Genomic DNA, 17,570 nt, shown 5'->3' on the forward strand with positions numbered 1-17,570 from the left:
GGTTGCATATGCGACCTGCCAATTAAAACCAGTGAGCTCTCAAGGTACATAAATTTGGAAGGAATTTCGATGCTAGTGCCAGATTTCTTGTAAACACCGTCAAAATTCCGGCCGAAATGCACTGTTCCACTTGTCTAACAAAACGCCTTTTTATGCATTCAAGCATAAAAGTAGGCTGAAAAAAATGCGAACGCAAGTGTAGTTCGTCGCACGTTCTGGGAACGCATATCTAGAAAATGACGTCATGCGCCAAATTTGTTCGAGTTTGAAGGAAATATATTGCCCGGGCTACTATTATTGAATTTCAACACGTGTCATAAATGTATTAGTTTGATAGCTAATTACCAAAACTGTTTTAATTAATCAAGTATACCTTTAGAATTCCCGGGAAAATATCGCTGGCTTCTTGGGATAATTATGCACAAGTAAGAATTTCTCTCTCTCTCTCTCTCTCTCTCTCTCTCTCTCTCTATATATATATATATATATATATATATATATATACACATATATATATACATACATATATATATATATATATATATATATATATATATATATATATATATATATATATATATATATATATATATATATATATATATAGGAAATGTACACTTGAGGGCTTTCGGAAGATAGTTTGCCAATAGCTAGAGTGCTCAGCAGCATATAATGCACGTTCGGCTTAATACTAAACAAAACAAAGGATCACTATAAACAACAATGCAATCTTAAATATGAGAGTATAACTGTAGCTTCGGGTAGCTGTAAACTGTACCAGCAATGAAAAGCAAAACGCCGGTGACGCTACAGCTGTGTGCGGGAATAATAACAATTACAAGCATGATTAAATGTAACATTGTAGGAATGTAATGATGTAACATGTGAATGAATGTACGTAACGCGTTACATACAATTAAATGCAACGCGTAAGAGCAATCATGACCAATATTATGAGAAAATTTCTGTAACATTAACCTGTCTTTCAAAAATGTTCTGTTTTACAGTGCAGCGTACTTTAGTTGAAAGCAAGAAATTGCATTTTGTAGCCTCGAAGCGCGAGTACTAAACCTTGCTTGCTTCGCAACGTGCTTCTCGCATCGAGTTTGAGCGTGGAATCTAGGTCTTCAAGTCGTGAACTGACACTGCGCCTCACGTATGTACTTAAAGAGATTTATCAAGATCATGCCGCTCGTAGGAAAGTGCTGAGGAACGTGACGTCATTGCTAAGAGAACGAGTCGATAGAAAGAAGAGAGAGAGAGAGAGAGAAAGAGGAAGCGTCGGGTCGCGTTGTGCGACCCGATATCTTCCAGCAAACATTCATGGAGTGCGGCGTATCTAGAAAACACGCATTTAGATTTTATCAGCAGTTTGTTTAGCGGGTATCAGAAACGTGGCGCCGGCCGATTTTGCGGACCCTTCAAAGCCATCTACACCTTCATTCGGGCAGCACACACTCAGGCGAAGCGCACCCGCGTGGATCTCCAGCCGGCATCTTGGTCAAGCGCAGACATTCACAGTCACGTTTCGGGCTTGATAGTGTGCCGAGTTAGGAACGTCTTACGCGTCATAATTCAAAGTTCAACTCACTGCTTCGCTCCCCTACTGCCGCGCTTCGCTAAGTATTCATGTCTTCCGGAAAGACCCACAAGTTTGAATCCGTTCCGACGAAGGACCCGGAAGATGACGGCAACGCAGGACCAGAAACGGACCCGGATTTTATGTGCGGCATCTTTGGATACAGGCCGCCGTGGCTCCAGCGATTCGCCAAGGCTTACTACTTCCTCCTTTTCTACACGCTGTTCGGAATTTTCCAAGGGGCGCTTAAGGCCTACCTCAACGGCTGCATTACCACCTTAGAGAAGAAATTCGGCCTCACGGGCAAGACGTTCGGAGTCATCCTCATCGCGGACAACATAAGCGCGCTCTTCGCCAGTTTGCTCATCGGCTACTACGCTACGAAGATCAGCCGGCCAAAGATAATCGCATTCGGAGTTTGGGTCTCCGTGCTAGGATGCTTCTGCAGCGTGCTGCCGTATATCATCTACGGGCCAGGATTTATAAATCAAGGAGGGCCCACGTCTGGTGCGAAATCTGACGTCGCGTCGCACAGTTCCAGGGCGCAGCTTAAGTTCTGCACCGCGGCAGAAGAGGACTTCAACGAGGGGGCAAGCAGTGTAACCGATGAGACGCCCGCGCCAACAGCCATTGTGGCCGTGTGCCTGCTATTTTTGGCCAACTTCCTGAACGGTATCGGCGGCACGGCTTTCTACATCTCGGGGGCAACGTACACCGACGACAACGTCAAGAAGAAGAACTCTCCTGTCTACTTCAGTAAGTAGAACAATTTTGTATCTTTTCGGCGCCGGTGCCCCTCGTAGAGGACGCACAGAAACTAAGTAAAACCACAACTGCCGTATTAGGTCTTCTAACCTACTATGTTTTTCTGCTAAGAGTAATGTAGTAGTTGGGCACGTGTCACCGGAAACGCCTCTGCTTCATTTCCTAGTTAAATGTACACCGATGCCAGTAAACGTTTGGGAAATTATCATCATTACAAGCTATACTTTGCATGTTATGCAGTGATACGCAATCGTGTCTAAATAAGTCTTTGCAAAAGTGACGTCTTGAGTTATTATTTTGATTGTTTTCAATGTGCAGTCTTATACTTTTGCCAGTATTGCAGTCTTCGAGATTTTCGAAGTACCTAAGTCAGCTAACAAAGTCACGAGTTCCTCGGTGGCAGTTGCGCAGTCTTGTAGCGAGAAATCTTACAGACCGAGTTTCGTTACAATTTTATGACTCCATTGTACCTTTCAATATAAGCGTGTTCTATTCTATAACGTGGTCTCGTAAGAAAGAGAGACAGAGTGAGCGAGACAGTGAATTAGGAGATGAGAGAAACGAAGTATAACCAGAAAAAAAAAATTAGGCTGCCTACTCTGCACTGAGGGAAGAACGAATGAAAGAATTCAGTGTTTATTATATCACAAAGCTACCTCTGTGGCCTAAGTGGGAAAAGGCTCGGAAGAATAAATGGCAGAGCAGGTAAGGAGAATGAAAAGTGAAAGCGTGAAAAAAAGAAGGAATTGTTTACGCACTCGAGGTAAGGCGTCTGATAACTTTCGTTGTCCTGTCGCGCAGTGCTGATACTCTCAAAATTCGGAGTCGCTTTCCTTAAGTCGCTTCCTGAGCTGGGTCCATGAATTACGCCCTCAAGATCAGGTTTCACTGCACAATGAAGCGAGAAGGCGAACAGTGAATGTGCGATATCTTCGCTTCGCCGCCACAACGTTCACATTTGACACCATCAGTCACTCCAGTGAGAACCTATAGTACCATTCGTCAATGACAGTCAAAGCCATAGACACGATAAACGTGTTCTTATCGCTTAAACTAAAGCTTAGCTGCAGAACCGTAGAATGGATGATTGCTTTAGAAAAATCACTGGTAAATTGTCTCTAGTGCTTGTACGGTGAAACACATTGACACAGCCGCGGCAACATTTTTGGCACCTCGGTAAAAGTGATACAATGAAATAACCACTCGCTTGCTCATGTTATTTGCAGGTTTGATCATGTCTCTGCGTTTGGTCGGACCTATGCTGGGATATGTGTCGGCGTCTGTTTGCCTCAGCATCTATGAGTCACCATTTGGTATGAAACTGAGAGCAATTGCTTTTTGTTATGTTGTCTTTCTCCGCGGCCGTCTTATTACGAGACTTTGCAGGGTAGAATTCCTAGCAAGGAATTTTCACTCCTGCTTTCGTTTCTCGCGTTTCACCGATTCGTTATACATGGTGGGCGCAATCGCGCCGGCACGCCTGTGACTTTACCATTCAAGATGAAAGCCATGATCGGCCGGTATTTTTCAGCTGGAGAAAGGGTCAGGTCAGCTGTAAGAGAAATTATTATAAGTTCGAGCTAACAAAAGCAATGTGCCCAGCCCGCAGCACCTCACTAACGGAATACCGATTAACAAAAGAAAATAAAGGTAACATAAAAAACGCTTTTTAGGTGAAATTTAGGGAAAAGGCCGTTCAAGAAAACGAAACTAGAAAAATCCACTGACAACGAACAGCGCCATTTGGAACACACCTAATAAAACCGATTACATAAATTTCAGCACACAAACAGGATGTTCATTATATATTTAACCAATTCCTGGGTTTATGGATGTTCGCGAAGGACGAATCATGTGCCAGAAGAAAATATTTTAAAATGGCACTACGTCACTACATATGACTGGATAAATATTGCGGGCATTGTGCTCCTTGACGCAAATCCCGACCCCTGATTAAATGCGTTTGTAGTACCTTGCAGTACCTTTTCGTGCACTGTGATACAAGAAGGGCTCGCGAATTGCTTAAAACAGCAACATTCAACCCGCATCCGGCACTGCGAGAACAAAACTGGCTGAAAGACATGTTCGCATTTAACACTGAAGAAACGACAGGGAGCTTAACCACGGAATATCTCCTGTTGGCTACCCTGTATAGGGACCGGCTAAAAGGGGCACAGAAAGATGAGAGAAAAGAACGAAGCAAAGGTGGTACGGCGAAACAATAGACGATTGTGTGCGAGCAGTCTGTGAAAGCGCTAAGCCGTCACTCACGCAGTGTCAGGGTCATATTCAGAGACATGCCACGTCACACCGAGCAAAGTGTCCTACCGCCACAGAACCTGGCTACACTGGTGGAAAATCATCCAGGTGGCAGCAATACCTTAAGTGGTCGTAAGGACCACGCCGGAGGTCGCAGCCGTAGGCGGCCGAAGATAGCCGAAGGAGGAGCCTTCTTCAAGGACGCTTCCAGTGCGTTGCTAAGAGCCTCAAGGAGCTCCAGGAGAAAAGAGTTGCTAAGAACGCAGGGACACTCTCAAGGCACTTGTGCAGAGTTCACTTTTTTGGGAGGCTTATTCGGCCTATATAAACATGTGCCAGAAATCGTCTGCGTCATTAATTACCTGCCTTGCGAGCTGCAGAACGTCTCCGTAGATTGGAGATATAGTTTGGACTGAAGGTGTTGCAAAGTACTTTAACCATCTTAATGGGTACTTGTGCACTGGGTTGCTAAAAGTTTCAGCTATGTTATGAGGGGAGTAATGCAAAGTTCGCAAAAACACACACACGCCAGGCTCTTGGAAAGTTTTAGAACACTTACTCAACCTTCAGTAAGCACACGTCAGAAATTGTTGGTGATATTGAGTGGCTACCTTGCAAGTTAGAAGTCTCTTGTGATTGCTGGATATTGAAGAGATCATAAGCGATCGCTGTAGTTGTTGAGGGGGGGGAGGAGAGGGGTTAGAAATGGTGTCATTTGACACCTGCCGTGGCCTTGCAAAAATGGTTGCACTAAATGGCTGTACAACTGTGCTAGGCTCGCCTTTTCTCTGAAAAGTAAAATTTCCTTTCCGTGGAAGCTCATCAAAACTTTCTGTTATAGTTAAGGTGACCGGAAATAAGGTATTTCAGTTTAATATCAAATTTATTGTTCTAGTGATTGGTTTAAGCTTTGTATGTACGCAAAATTGCCATCCACCTGAGTGCTGCTGACAAATCATTTTACTTGCACGAAACTTTCTCAGCCTTATGGAAATTTTGCAGGTTCTTGCCCGTCTCTTACTCATTGTATGGAATTTAGCTTCCTTTACTTTGAACAACCACCTAGAAAGCACAGGTCCTATCCTTCGAGGTTGGTGTGCAGTCCCTGTACTCACATCACTGCATTACTGAGTACTCGTCACAATGCATTTAATAAACTGAATTATTTCCTAACCTTCCTTTACATATCTCTTACTTGTAAAGAGAACAAAAAATTTCGCACACTAATGTACTGCGGCTGCCTACACAAACGACATTACAATAACAATCTGGTTTACCCAACTTTATTACATATTGGTATATGAACCAGTGATGAGTTCCTGTTTTAACTGCTGACGAGTTTCTAATGTAACTCTCTTAGTATACATTACACATACTTCCCTGACTGTTCTTCATGTTGCAATATTTTTAAGTGAAGAGCTGATCTTTAAAGGTCGCGAGATATCTTATATGTTGACATATTACCCATATACGAAAAAAAAAATATTCTCTTTAATACCATGACGTCTACTTTATTCGAAAAAAACAACAACAACAAAAACAGAAAAACCCGGAATAACCCGCAAGCACCCTAACTGGATCGGAGCCTGGTGGCTGGGCTTCGTCATCTGGGGTGGCGCCATGGCTCTGATGTCGCTGCCCATGTCCCTGTTCCCCAAGCACATTCGGAGGAGTTCTGTGCACACGATCACCGAGAACAAAAAGAATGAACCCAAATCTCTGGGTGAGAAGATCGCAAACGATGCACGAGGTGAGAGCGCTTTTTCAGACCAGTAACGCAGCATGGCTCCGCATTGTCTGGCACCATAACCTTGCATGCTCCTTAACTGTGAACAACAAACGAATGCCGTGCGATTGCTGTTAGCCATAGGGTCAGGTGTTAGTTGGCCCTTTCAGCAAACACGATCCAGCCGTAATAATTTGTGCTAATTTGTAAGGGCAATTCAAGGTAAAATTTCTCGAGAAAAAAAGCGTTTTTTTTTTTTACTTCAAGCAAATATGCAAAGTAGTTTGGCACAACACGGCTCCCAAAAAGTTGGCAGACTATCAGGAGGAACAGTAATGTCGTCAAAGGTCACAAAAGGCCAGTTGCCTGCCTCTTGTCGCCTATCCTAGCGGTCGAAACGAGCACGTTTAGTTTACACAACACCGATCTCAGGCGAACTCGTGCTTACGTTCGAAGTATCGCTGAAGTAGGCACAAGTCCTCGTAGTAGCCTTTTCGAGCGCTGGACACTGCTCAGAACTGTCCGTTCTGGGAAATCAGCTTTTCATTGTGCTTGTGGCACCCTGCTCGTTCACATGTCGAACGTAAAGAACACGAATGCGATATCAAGAATGTGAACAGCTATATATCAAGTTTAGAGAATAACATTACGTGTCTAACGATAAAATGCAATAACAGTACCTAATATCCTCGCAGAGTTCAAGACTGCTGTGAGCCGCCTTTCTAAGAACCCCGTGTTGATGTGGAAAATGGCAACGCTTGTTTTCGTCATCAACGCCATTGGTGGCTACGTCAGTATGTTCCCCAAGTACGTCGAGAACCAGTACCGAGTTTCGGCGTCAAAGGCAAGCCTCTTTACAGGTAAGTTTCTTAGCGTGTGTCGCCGACTTCTGGGTAAAAAAAATTAGAGCCGAACGTTTCGTTAGTTGGAGAACATTTCAGTTCAAAACTCAATGAGATTAATGGCAGAGCTGTCCATAGTCTCACTGTTAAAAAAAACCGTGTGTTTAATCGTGCACTTCCCGACCTCAATATCTGCAGACTCTTATCACTTGGCACCACGCAGCGTCTTGTTTCGGCCACTATGTCTTCCACACGGTTCATATTGGTTCCAGTTTTAGTTCATTTGACATCAGAAACGGCGTGATAGCGGGGGGCATTACGTCCATGCAAAAATAGTCACACATCCTGCAGCATGTGGCTTGAAGCACATTTCATGGGACTACTCTAGTCTCATCACGACGCCATAAGAAGTGGTGGCTGACCCAGTCAAAAAATGATGCTTGAACATGCCTTCAGAGTGATGCCATTAACAAACAATGGTAAATAAAGGTGGCTAACTACATCTAATTAGTTTGTACTGGCTGTCGAGCTGATGAGAAAATGTATGAAAGGGCGAGAAAACAAAAAAGGAAAGTTATAGCAGGCATTGCAGCTGTAAAAGCATTGCTGGCAGTTTTTATCACTCGCCGCATATGCTTTGCAGTTCTTTAGAGCGAAGCTTTGATGGCCTACTTTCCCCACTTTTTCCTAGCTGCCTAGCCGCTGGGTGCTGATGGGTCACTCGCTATCTCGACGGATATGTTTGCGTATATATATATATATATATGAAGGTCACATACAATTAACAATGAAGTGGCTTATATTGCCGTTGAATGCTGAAGAACAAGTATGCAGACAATAGTTAGGTTAATTATTATATTGACATCCTACATAAAACCTGAACGTATAATGTCGGGTAATAAAGTACGTTGATCTCTTAATAGAATAATAATCTCTAATAGAATAGAATAAAATTATGTTTAATAGATTCTTGTATATACTTTATTTTCCTTGGTTTAGCGATTCAGTTTGTGCCACTTGCTGTATGCCCGTTCTTGGCCAATCCTCCAGAATGGAGACGCCCCCCATTACGATTCTTACATAAAACCTCAACATTTTATATCTGCTCACAGAAAATACACCAATTTGTTAAAAGAATGGTGAATTACATTTCAAGAGTACTTTGACTTACTTTCTTTTATTTAGACATTCGATATGTACGACTGCTGGGGGTGTGCCCGTTCTTGGACAGTCCTCCAGAATAGGTATGTCCCACTGTGACACAGGCTGCGTAGAATTCCTAGCTATTGCTTCATACGACGCCTTCGGCCTTGTGACATCGGTAGGAATACGTCTCACGCTATGCATCCGCGTGAATTGGACTTTACGCTTCGGCATAACGCGTTAACGATGCAATACATAAACATAAAAATTGCAAGATAGTAGAGTTCAGACCTTTTTGGATAAACAAACGTTCCATAAAAATACTCGTTGCATAGGATAAAAGTAAATAATATTTTACGAATCAACGTTAGTCGTAACGTATTTACCGGCCCGCTTTAATAAAGCTTCGTCTCACACAGATTGCAACACGTGCGTCAGAAATGCACATTTTGATATGTTTGCGATAAAGCGGTCTCCAGCTTACATCGATTCTCTGCAGATAGAGGTGTGAATCCGTCTTTTTTCTGGCATCAGACTTAGTAGGTTCTAAATTCAACTGTGCTACTTCTTCAATCGTGCCTTATTTACGCCTTATTTACATATGTTGCATTGCTTTTGTATTTCCTTTTCATGTGTGCGTGTGTATGTATATATATACGTACATATGTAAATATTTATGTATTCTGCCCCTCCTGCTTGGGCCCTCATTTGAGCCTGCACTATTGTATAAATAAATAATAAATTAAATAAATAAAACCACACTGGCAAATAACACAAGAACGCGAAATAATAAAAAATATTTTTTGTGCAGGACCCACGAAAGTCTTGGCCATGATGGTTGGACTTTTTCTCGGAGGAATGATCATACGCTTCTGGAAGCCTCGTGCTCGCACGATAGGCCTGCTGGGAGCCTTCGCCGACTTCATCAACATTTCGTTCCTCTTCGCGGGCATTTTCCTCGGCTGTTCTGGCTGGCAATTGGCCGGCACACGTGTCGAAAGCGACGGGAGGTAAATATGCCGCCAATGACTGTCTTTAGTCCGCGAGGTATTCCTGAAATGAAGGTGCACTGTTGTTGGTCGGTGGCAGATGACTGGAGAATCTTGCTAGCCCCTGATAACCATAGCGAAATGAGGAGGAAAGTTACCGAAACGAATAGATACTCAAGGAAAATTCGACAGTTGGTCAATTGGTTAAACATACATAACATTGCGCTTTGTGTCCCCTGTTGGCGCACTTGCATCAGTATGATCCGTTGGTAGTTTCTGCGCACAAATCGAAACAGACATACATGTGAAGAAAAAGATATTTGAAAAGAGCCAAAGTGTGAAAAAAACGTGAAATGAGCCGCGCTTGGTCCGCGGACTTGTCGCATGTGTGCAATTGTCGCATGCCTACGCTTTGTCACAATGAACCTGGCACATGCTTCACAGGGCAGCAGACCACATGGGTCACACTAACGATCTTAATGAATCGTTTAACTTTATTCTCCTGATGTCGTCGAAGTCAGAAACTCTAGACACCGATTGGTGTTCTACTTTATTAACTGAAAAAGCTAAGAAGGTTGGGCAATGATGGGGCCAGCGGTGCCAGAAAATTACCCAAGTAGACCAAAGAAGAGCTAAAGAAATACTGAAAACAATCGAAACGTTTTCGTTGTTAAAAAAATAACAGCCGATAAAGAAGATTACAAGCTGAAAGAGCAACGCATACATGAACGAGAAAACCACGGTGGAGGCATTATGCCAACAATAGCGTTGTTTCCAAAGAATGCGAAAAATAATGTTGACAAATCGGTACACGGAGTGAGATCTCTGCGTTCATAGGTTTCTTTATTAATTGTCGCAACTTGTTTCCACATCAGGGATAGACCAAGGTTGACAAAATGTTTCGCTAACTTCGCGGCGCAGAATTTTATTACAGATGTTTGCTTTATTAATTTAGAAGCTGCCCAAATATGTCTCACACGGTTTTTGTTAAAACGTGCCACATCAATTGGACAATGGGGAGAAAGTAATGCTTCACCTGTTGCAAGCGCATTCTCAACAAATACACTTGCTTTTTTGTTACATGTTGTTCCTTATTGTCATGCCATACCATTACGCATGCAGGCTGTCCCTGAGTAATCCGTGCAACGAGTACTGCGACTGCCCTACTGGACGCTTCCAGCCCATTTGTCACGTCACACAGCGGGCCACGTACTTCTCGCCTTGCGCTGCGGGATGCCTCGACAGAGGAAACGTACGTTGCCTTTGCTGATCCAAAAGCCTTCCTTACACATAGGCGTGTGTTACGTGCACATTGCCCTAAATAATGCGAACACAGTTAAATACCAGTAATGCTTCCTGTTATTTAACAAATGATAGTATTCTTCATACAGTATATATTAATTAATAAGGGGAAAACGAGACATCCACCCAAAGGTAGCTAAGTGCTACAAAGGAAACCCATATGGTTTCCTCGAAAGAAAAGCTTCGCAGTTGAAACAAAATTCATCCTGTTCCGGGACTCGAACCCGGGACCACCGCCTTTCCGGGGCAGCCACTCTGCCATCTGAGCTAACCAGGTGGCTAGCAAATGACAGGCGAAGTCGAATTGATCAAGAACTCCGAAGCAAAGCAAGAGTTCGATGTAACAGTTATGCGGAAACCCGCAAGGTGGAGAGAAGTAATTAATAAAGGAAAAAAAGGGCTTCCGCAAAACTATTACATCAAACTCTTGCCTTTGCTTCTGAGTGGTTGATAAATTCGACTTCGCCTGCCATCTGCTAGCCGCCTGTTTAGCTCAGATGGTAGTGCGGCTGCCCTGGAAAGGCGGTGGTCCCGAGTTCGAGTTTTGGACCAGGACGAATTTTTCTTCAACAGGGAATCTTTTCTTTCGAGGAACCCGCATGGGTTTCCTTTGTGGCAGGAATCCGCTTGCTCAGGAAGGTGCGCCATGGAGGCTAAGATTCGACGCTGAAATCTGCAGCACGTCTCTCATCGTAATGAGAAATTTTGCTTTGCTGGCTCATGAATGCTTCGCTTTCATCCATTACCACATGGCGTGGGATATGCACAATTTGTTTTTGTCTCTGCCTTGATGCCGGCGATGAAGACCAAGAAGAAACGGACGGTGGGTGCCAAATGTTGGCCTGGACTTTCCAATATCCTGCGGACGCATTTATTACCGATTATTTTTCTTCGGTTCTATTTATTTCTAATCATTCGTTCCGCCGAGCGGCCGATATTGGCGATACCGGAGCTACGTTTGCACTTGAACTAATCATGGCGAGAAGAACGAAAACATACCTTAAATTTACGGCCCACCTGGGATAGTTTTCACAAAGCAGTTCTTGCGCTGCAGCGGTTCCTAAGAACAAGTACCAGCTAGTAGTAATAGCAAATATATCATTAGCGAAGGTTCTTCGCCAAAATTAAATAGCACGTGCAATGCAAACGAAAAAGGTTTGTGAATTCGTTTCTCGTTGCATCGGTGGTGAGTAATAATGGTCATAACGCTTAAGCTTCAACTGCTCGTACCTGTGAGCCTAGAAGATCTCCTGCCTCGACGTTTTTTAATATTTATGTTGCTTAACGTTACTTATTTATTTCTGAAGAGCGATATATACATTAGAGGGGGGCAGAAACTACGACTGGGTTACACTGGTACTGAACATTTTGCCTTATTCCAACCATACACAGCCATTTTGTGGCATTTTTCTTGACATAATGGCCCATGTTTCCCACGTTTCCTGCTTCCCTAATGATGTGAATCAATATGCAGTCATTAGGGGCGTAGCCAGAGAGGGGGGCTTATGGGGCTTCAGCTCCCCCCCCCCCCCCCTAAGAACAGTTGCCGCGCTGTCATGCACTGCCGACCAAAACAACCCCGGCGCCGGAAATGAGTCTTGGTTTTTTCTAGAATGCCTTTTTCATGCTCGTATAGACATTTCAGCGCGAACGTTGCAAACTCGGGCTGGATTTCGTCGCAACGCCCATGCACCTGGAGTCACACAAAGCAAGGAGCCCAATCCAAGCACAAAGTTTCAGGAGCGGTTTGATGGTGCGCGGGCTCGTCGCGGCATCTTGCGGAGGCCACGGAATCTACGGAGTGCATGGATTTTAATTCCGAAACCCTATGGTTATAAAGTTCTCATAAACTTTTGAAGCGAAAGGTGCATTGACATTTCGAAAGTCGTGCTTTGGATTTTTAACTGCGGAACTTGGTGGGTTTAATGTTGTTTTAAACATTTGAGGCGAAGGTGCACTGATTTTTCTGAAGTCGCACACCCGACCATACAACGAGATAAGCCAAATCAACATACTATCAGATAAGTTGACACAGCACGCAGCGCGGTCCGATGAGACGAAACGTTGTGGTAGCTCATTTGTGCCATCTTGTCACAAAAAAGAATACCTACATTTTTTTTTTCATCTGCGTCAAAGCATCCATATCAAGACACTAAAGCCAGCAAAGGTAACTAAGTTGTTATTTATTTTTTCTACTTTGACTTCTATTTACCAGCATACATTGAGCTTCTTCAATTTTCTTGCTCTCGCTACCCGTGGGCGGCCAGAGCCAGCCAGAGCCAGACAGAGCACATGCGTTTTCCTCGTGTTGTCCCGATCTCCGCGCGGCGCACCTTGGTGCACGTTAGTATTTCTGTGGCCAAGTAGATTTTGGCCTGGCAAAGTTTTGGACGCTTTCTGGCTAGCAGATGAGAAAAATAAATAATGGTCGCTCGCCGCCACCACTGTGGAGACTCCAAGGACAGCAACGCGCTCGCGCGAGTGCATCAATTTCGCTTCGATGTTATTGCAACCTCTTCGGAAAGCCTTTTGCCTCGCCGGTATAGGATACTGAGCAGTATGCGTATGGTTCTGTGTGGATCAAGTGTCCTACGTTTTCTCCGATATTCCTTCGATAGCCACATTAGGTGCCCAAAGTAGGCATTCGATTGTTGCCAAGGTTGTGGTCAAGGCATTGCTGTGGCGTAACGAATTGTCGCATGGTGAAAGTTCGATTTTGTTACTTCTTCTTTTGCGGAAAGTAATGGGCCACGGGGCTCGTACTATATTATTTCGATAGCGATTATACGGAAACTCCAGGCGCATTCCTGCCGTCGACGTCACCGTCATGTTCCGTATAAAACCCAAGGGCGATAAGATCGTCAACGCGCGCCGCATGCTGCATGCGCGAGTGAAAGCATAGGGGGGTAGGGGGGATGGGTGAGCCGATGGTGGCGGCTCAGTGCTGTGTGCGCAAGGGAGAAAAGCGGGGAGGAAGCGCGCTGCCTTCCGTCGCGCTCGATGCATCGGGAAGAGTGGAGGGAGGGGGGCGGACGTAAGGATTCTGTGATCTGTTAATCTGTAATTGCCGAATATGTTTATTTGCCTTGTTTGACGCATTATATACAGTGACTTTTGCTTAGATACGTAGATTTATTTGAGTCTTACACCTATATTTAAACATCTTGTTGCGAGGTTTTGTGTATACATGCAATGAGCTTTGTTTCCAGTGACACTTGTTTGACCTTTATCAAGCTGTAGCTTCGCATTTGTATATTGCATTGTATCTTCGCATTTCTAATGCATATGTTGCAGAACTCCTGCTTTCTATATAATTTTGGTGCAGTTACTCACAATACACGACCAGTGACGGCTGCTCCTGCGCAATACAGTGGAACGCAGGACAGCGTCAATGAGATTTTCCCTGGCCGTTGCATAAGTACATAAATGTAAACAAGGTTCTTGAATTACAAAGTTTCATTAAAATATTTGTCCTCAGCTTATTTATTTCATGGCATTCACGTTTTTCATATCAGCTTCATGCACTGCTTTGCTGGTTTTGAATGGATATAGTTCTAATGTTCCTGTGATACCTTCTTTACTTATTAAACAGACCAAAAAGGTGGAAGCATTGATATCAGTTATTTCTGGCACAATTTTTCGGGACATACGAATGCACTCTTTTGGGAAAATATACATATTTTACATGTCTTGACTGTGCGTAGCATTCACGAATTCGTTTGCAACATATTTGGCAATGGCAATGCAGTTATTATTCATGTATTCGATCTCTCGAGAAATTCTATAAGGAGCAGGCCGAGCTGGAACGTGAGCCTCCACCGAACGAAATTCCTGGCTACGCCGCTGGCATTCATAGAATGACGTAAACGTAATACCTCTATTGTATTAGCCGTGCTAAATTGTGGCGACAAACTCAGCCAGTATTGTGGGTCTCCGCTTCTTACGCACGGATGCGTTCTGATTTATTGTGTAGAATAAATATCTTGCAACTACATGAACTGCTTTCCAAGGGTTTTCCTGTTTAGTTTCTTACTTGAATCAAAGTCACGCGGAAAAACGTCCCTAAAATATTCTAGTACTACACGTCTTCCGATCGTCTCACGATCTCCACACCACTTCCTGTTTAGCAGCTTATTCCCACTGTTTCCGTAATTTTGTCGCTCATGCGTCGCAGGGTTCCATGGAGTGCTCCTGCATCACGGAAGCCATGGGCACTGACAACGACGCAGCACTACCCAGTATGGCTATGGGATTTTGTGACTTCCCCTGCCAAAACCTATTCATCCTAGTATTCATCATCAGCTTGGGAAAGCTGATATCGCAGCTTTCTCGGGTAGGGTCGACCCTCATCACACTCAGGTATCCTTTACACTGTTTTCCATTTTCCTGTTTGAGCAATTTTTCGAACTTTTCGCAATGATAATATGTAACCTATTGCTACGTGCTACTAAGTTGACTCGTGGATTTAGTGGGACGTAACCATAAGCGGTCACTGGTGATCTGATGACGACGACGTGCTTTACTGAATGTTAGCTGGCTTCTGCTTGCCACCTTTGTATATAAACCCTGTAAATAGATTCGCTACTGTGCTTTCACGTAACATTTATTTGGTGGAGGGGCTCGTTAGCAGTCGCAGGCGTAGCTGGCGGCGAGGTGTCATCGTCTGGAAGCATGGCGGCAGATTCGAGGTAGCGTCCTCTGCGAAGCTCTCTCGTCAGAAGAAGTATCCCGGATATTACCGGAAGCGGAAACGTTTCATAGCATTCTGTACCGAGGCCCGGGTGCGTTACATGATGATTTCACGCTGACTATGAGTGAGAAAAAAACGAAACAACCACACACGTTGGTAGGCTTCACCTCAGCGAAATCAACCATTCTCAATATGTCTGACGAGAGCCTAAAAGTTAGAACTGCTTGTTAGTGCAGAATGACTATAAGTATGCATTCGCTTGAAGAATATGAACAGGAGCATATAAATTTGGATTCCAGACAATAACTTCCACATATCTATGCTGAATAGAAAAACGTTGAACGAGAGTAAATATTCGTATGCAAATCTAACTTTTAAGTGTTATTTGTGAAGTCCAATCAGCATGGCTCTTGAGCGGTTTCTATGCTCGAGAACCAATTCATGGGGCTAACTTTTGTCCAGTAATTCCGCGCGCAATGCAACTTCGGGCTCTGAGCAACACTCAAGTTACTTGTGCGTTCGTCTCTTTCTGCGAGACGCAGTTTCTGTAACCCATTCACATCTGAAGTTTGCGGTCACAGCAATCCTGGCAAATTTCTCTCGAGTGTTACCGCACGTCGAATTGATTAGCATAATCGTGATATAGTATTCGGTTGTTGTTACTTTTACACTGAAACACCGAGAACATCGAACAAAGTTTTTGCCAACCCTTAAATTACTGACTGGTGTCGCGGTTAGCAGAGCTTTCTTTTTTTTAATCAAAACGAGTGTATTTAATTTAAAAACTCACAATTTCTCTCGAGTTGGAAATCAAGGGTGTAAAATTCAAACGATTTCTAATACCGGCTAGATCCGGAGCTGATAGGAACATTTTTTTGCACACTGGTAATATAGAGCTTCGTTCCCCCCCCCCCCCCCCCCCCCTGTGGTAAGCGAAATTCAGGGCAGTACTAAGCGCGTTCTTTTTTTATTCCTGTGTGAAGGAAACATTTATGTTTGTTTTCTTACTTTTTAAAGAAAATTCACCGAAGGAAGCACTAAAAATTGGATGTCATGCTCTCCTACCCATATAACGCAGGTGTGTTGACCCAGCAGACAAAGGAATAGCAATAGGAATGCTCGCCGGCTGCTTGAACTTCCTAGGTAAGAAGAACGACAGTTGACGTTCGATAAGTTGTATATGTTGCGCTATGTTTGAATTTATATACATGTCAATAATAACCGTTTACCAAGCGTGTAAAAACAAAAAGAACAGCGACGCCTTGTCACTATTGTTTGCTTTGTGGCAACACTTGGGTAAATGTGTTACTAAAATGCCAACAAAAGCAGCCTACTAATCATAATTTGCCAAGTTACAGTTTCCTTACTTACATGTCCCAATTATAGAGTGATTTGACGTTATGCCGCATACCAACATTAGCTTTAGTGTGGCGGTACATTTTCATGTTCTTCATTTTTTAAAATACTCATTGAAACAAAAATAGCGATGACGACAAACTGACCACCTACGAAAGCCTTCGCGCTGTTTATATAGCTTAGTTAGTTTAGTTTTTCATTGTAAAAAAAAGAAGACCTATGGTAATGTTCAGCTAATCCAAATTACTTTATTGGTAGTGCGACTTTGCCCATTTTTATTGACTGCTTCTTCTTTGAGCAATATATTATTTTTTTATTAGTTTCAATCAGTATATCTATAAAGTACATTGATGAAACATAACTTAGAATAAATGCTTGTGCCAAGCTTGTTGGAGTGCATTATCCCGGTTAATGTAGCAGTGATGCCATGCAAGAGCGTATAAGCTGACGATGGGGCAGAGCGTTGTATACATCTGCCTATCCCTGTATGGCGTTTTAAACATCTATAGATAGGCTTCTTTTTCTTAAACAAGAAATTTATAATGTCGCTGGCACGCGGCAGCATGGGCAAAATAAAAGAGAAACGCTTGGCTGTTTCTTCTGGCCGCCAATACCACGGCCGCAACATTCTGCGGCTTTCGTATTTTTCCTGTACGATGATAAAAGGCACAACACCATTAGAATCACGCGTGCCTGCCAGAATTAGCAAGGTCGTGGTGGGCAGCGGAAAGCAGCTCTCTGCATCACGTCATGGCATGGAGCACGTCTATAGCATTATAAACCCCTGAAAGCTTTTTTTAGCCGCTGCAAGAAGCCGTCCAGGCATGCTGTGCAACCTTCTGTTTTCTAATAGTACATCTGAATGCTGGATAACCCGGATTTCTTCCAGTTACTAGTCGGACGAACACGCATACGTGTA

The 17,570-nt window shown here is 43.6% G+C and overlaps 1 protein-coding gene across 1 annotated transcript in view; it reads left to right on the forward strand.

The window, feature by feature from the left end:
* The window catches only part of LOC142586336 (uncharacterized), a 69,392-nt gene that overhangs the window by 19,071 nt on the left and 32,751 nt on the right, over window positions 1-17,570 (forward strand). Inside the window, exons 10-17 of the mRNA XM_075697586.1 lie at window positions 1,625-2,335; window positions 3,571-3,657; window positions 6,147-6,353; window positions 7,025-7,189; window positions 9,126-9,324; window positions 10,426-10,555; window positions 14,780-14,964; window positions 16,374-16,438. Of these exons, the coding sequence (XP_075553701.1) occupies window positions 1,625-2,335; window positions 3,571-3,657; window positions 6,147-6,353; window positions 7,025-7,189; window positions 9,126-9,324; window positions 10,426-10,555; window positions 14,780-14,964; window positions 16,374-16,438 (1,749 nt within the window). The remainder of the gene's footprint in view (window positions 1-1,624; window positions 2,336-3,570; window positions 3,658-6,146; window positions 6,354-7,024; window positions 7,190-9,125; window positions 9,325-10,425; window positions 10,556-14,779; window positions 14,965-16,373; window positions 16,439-17,570) is intronic.

Source organism: Dermacentor variabilis, chromosome 6 (genome assembly GCF_050947875.1).
Source record: "Dermacentor variabilis isolate Ectoservices chromosome 6, ASM5094787v1, whole genome shotgun sequence".
In the NCBI taxonomy this organism is placed as follows: domain Eukaryota; kingdom Metazoa; phylum Arthropoda; class Arachnida; order Ixodida; family Ixodidae; genus Dermacentor; species Dermacentor variabilis.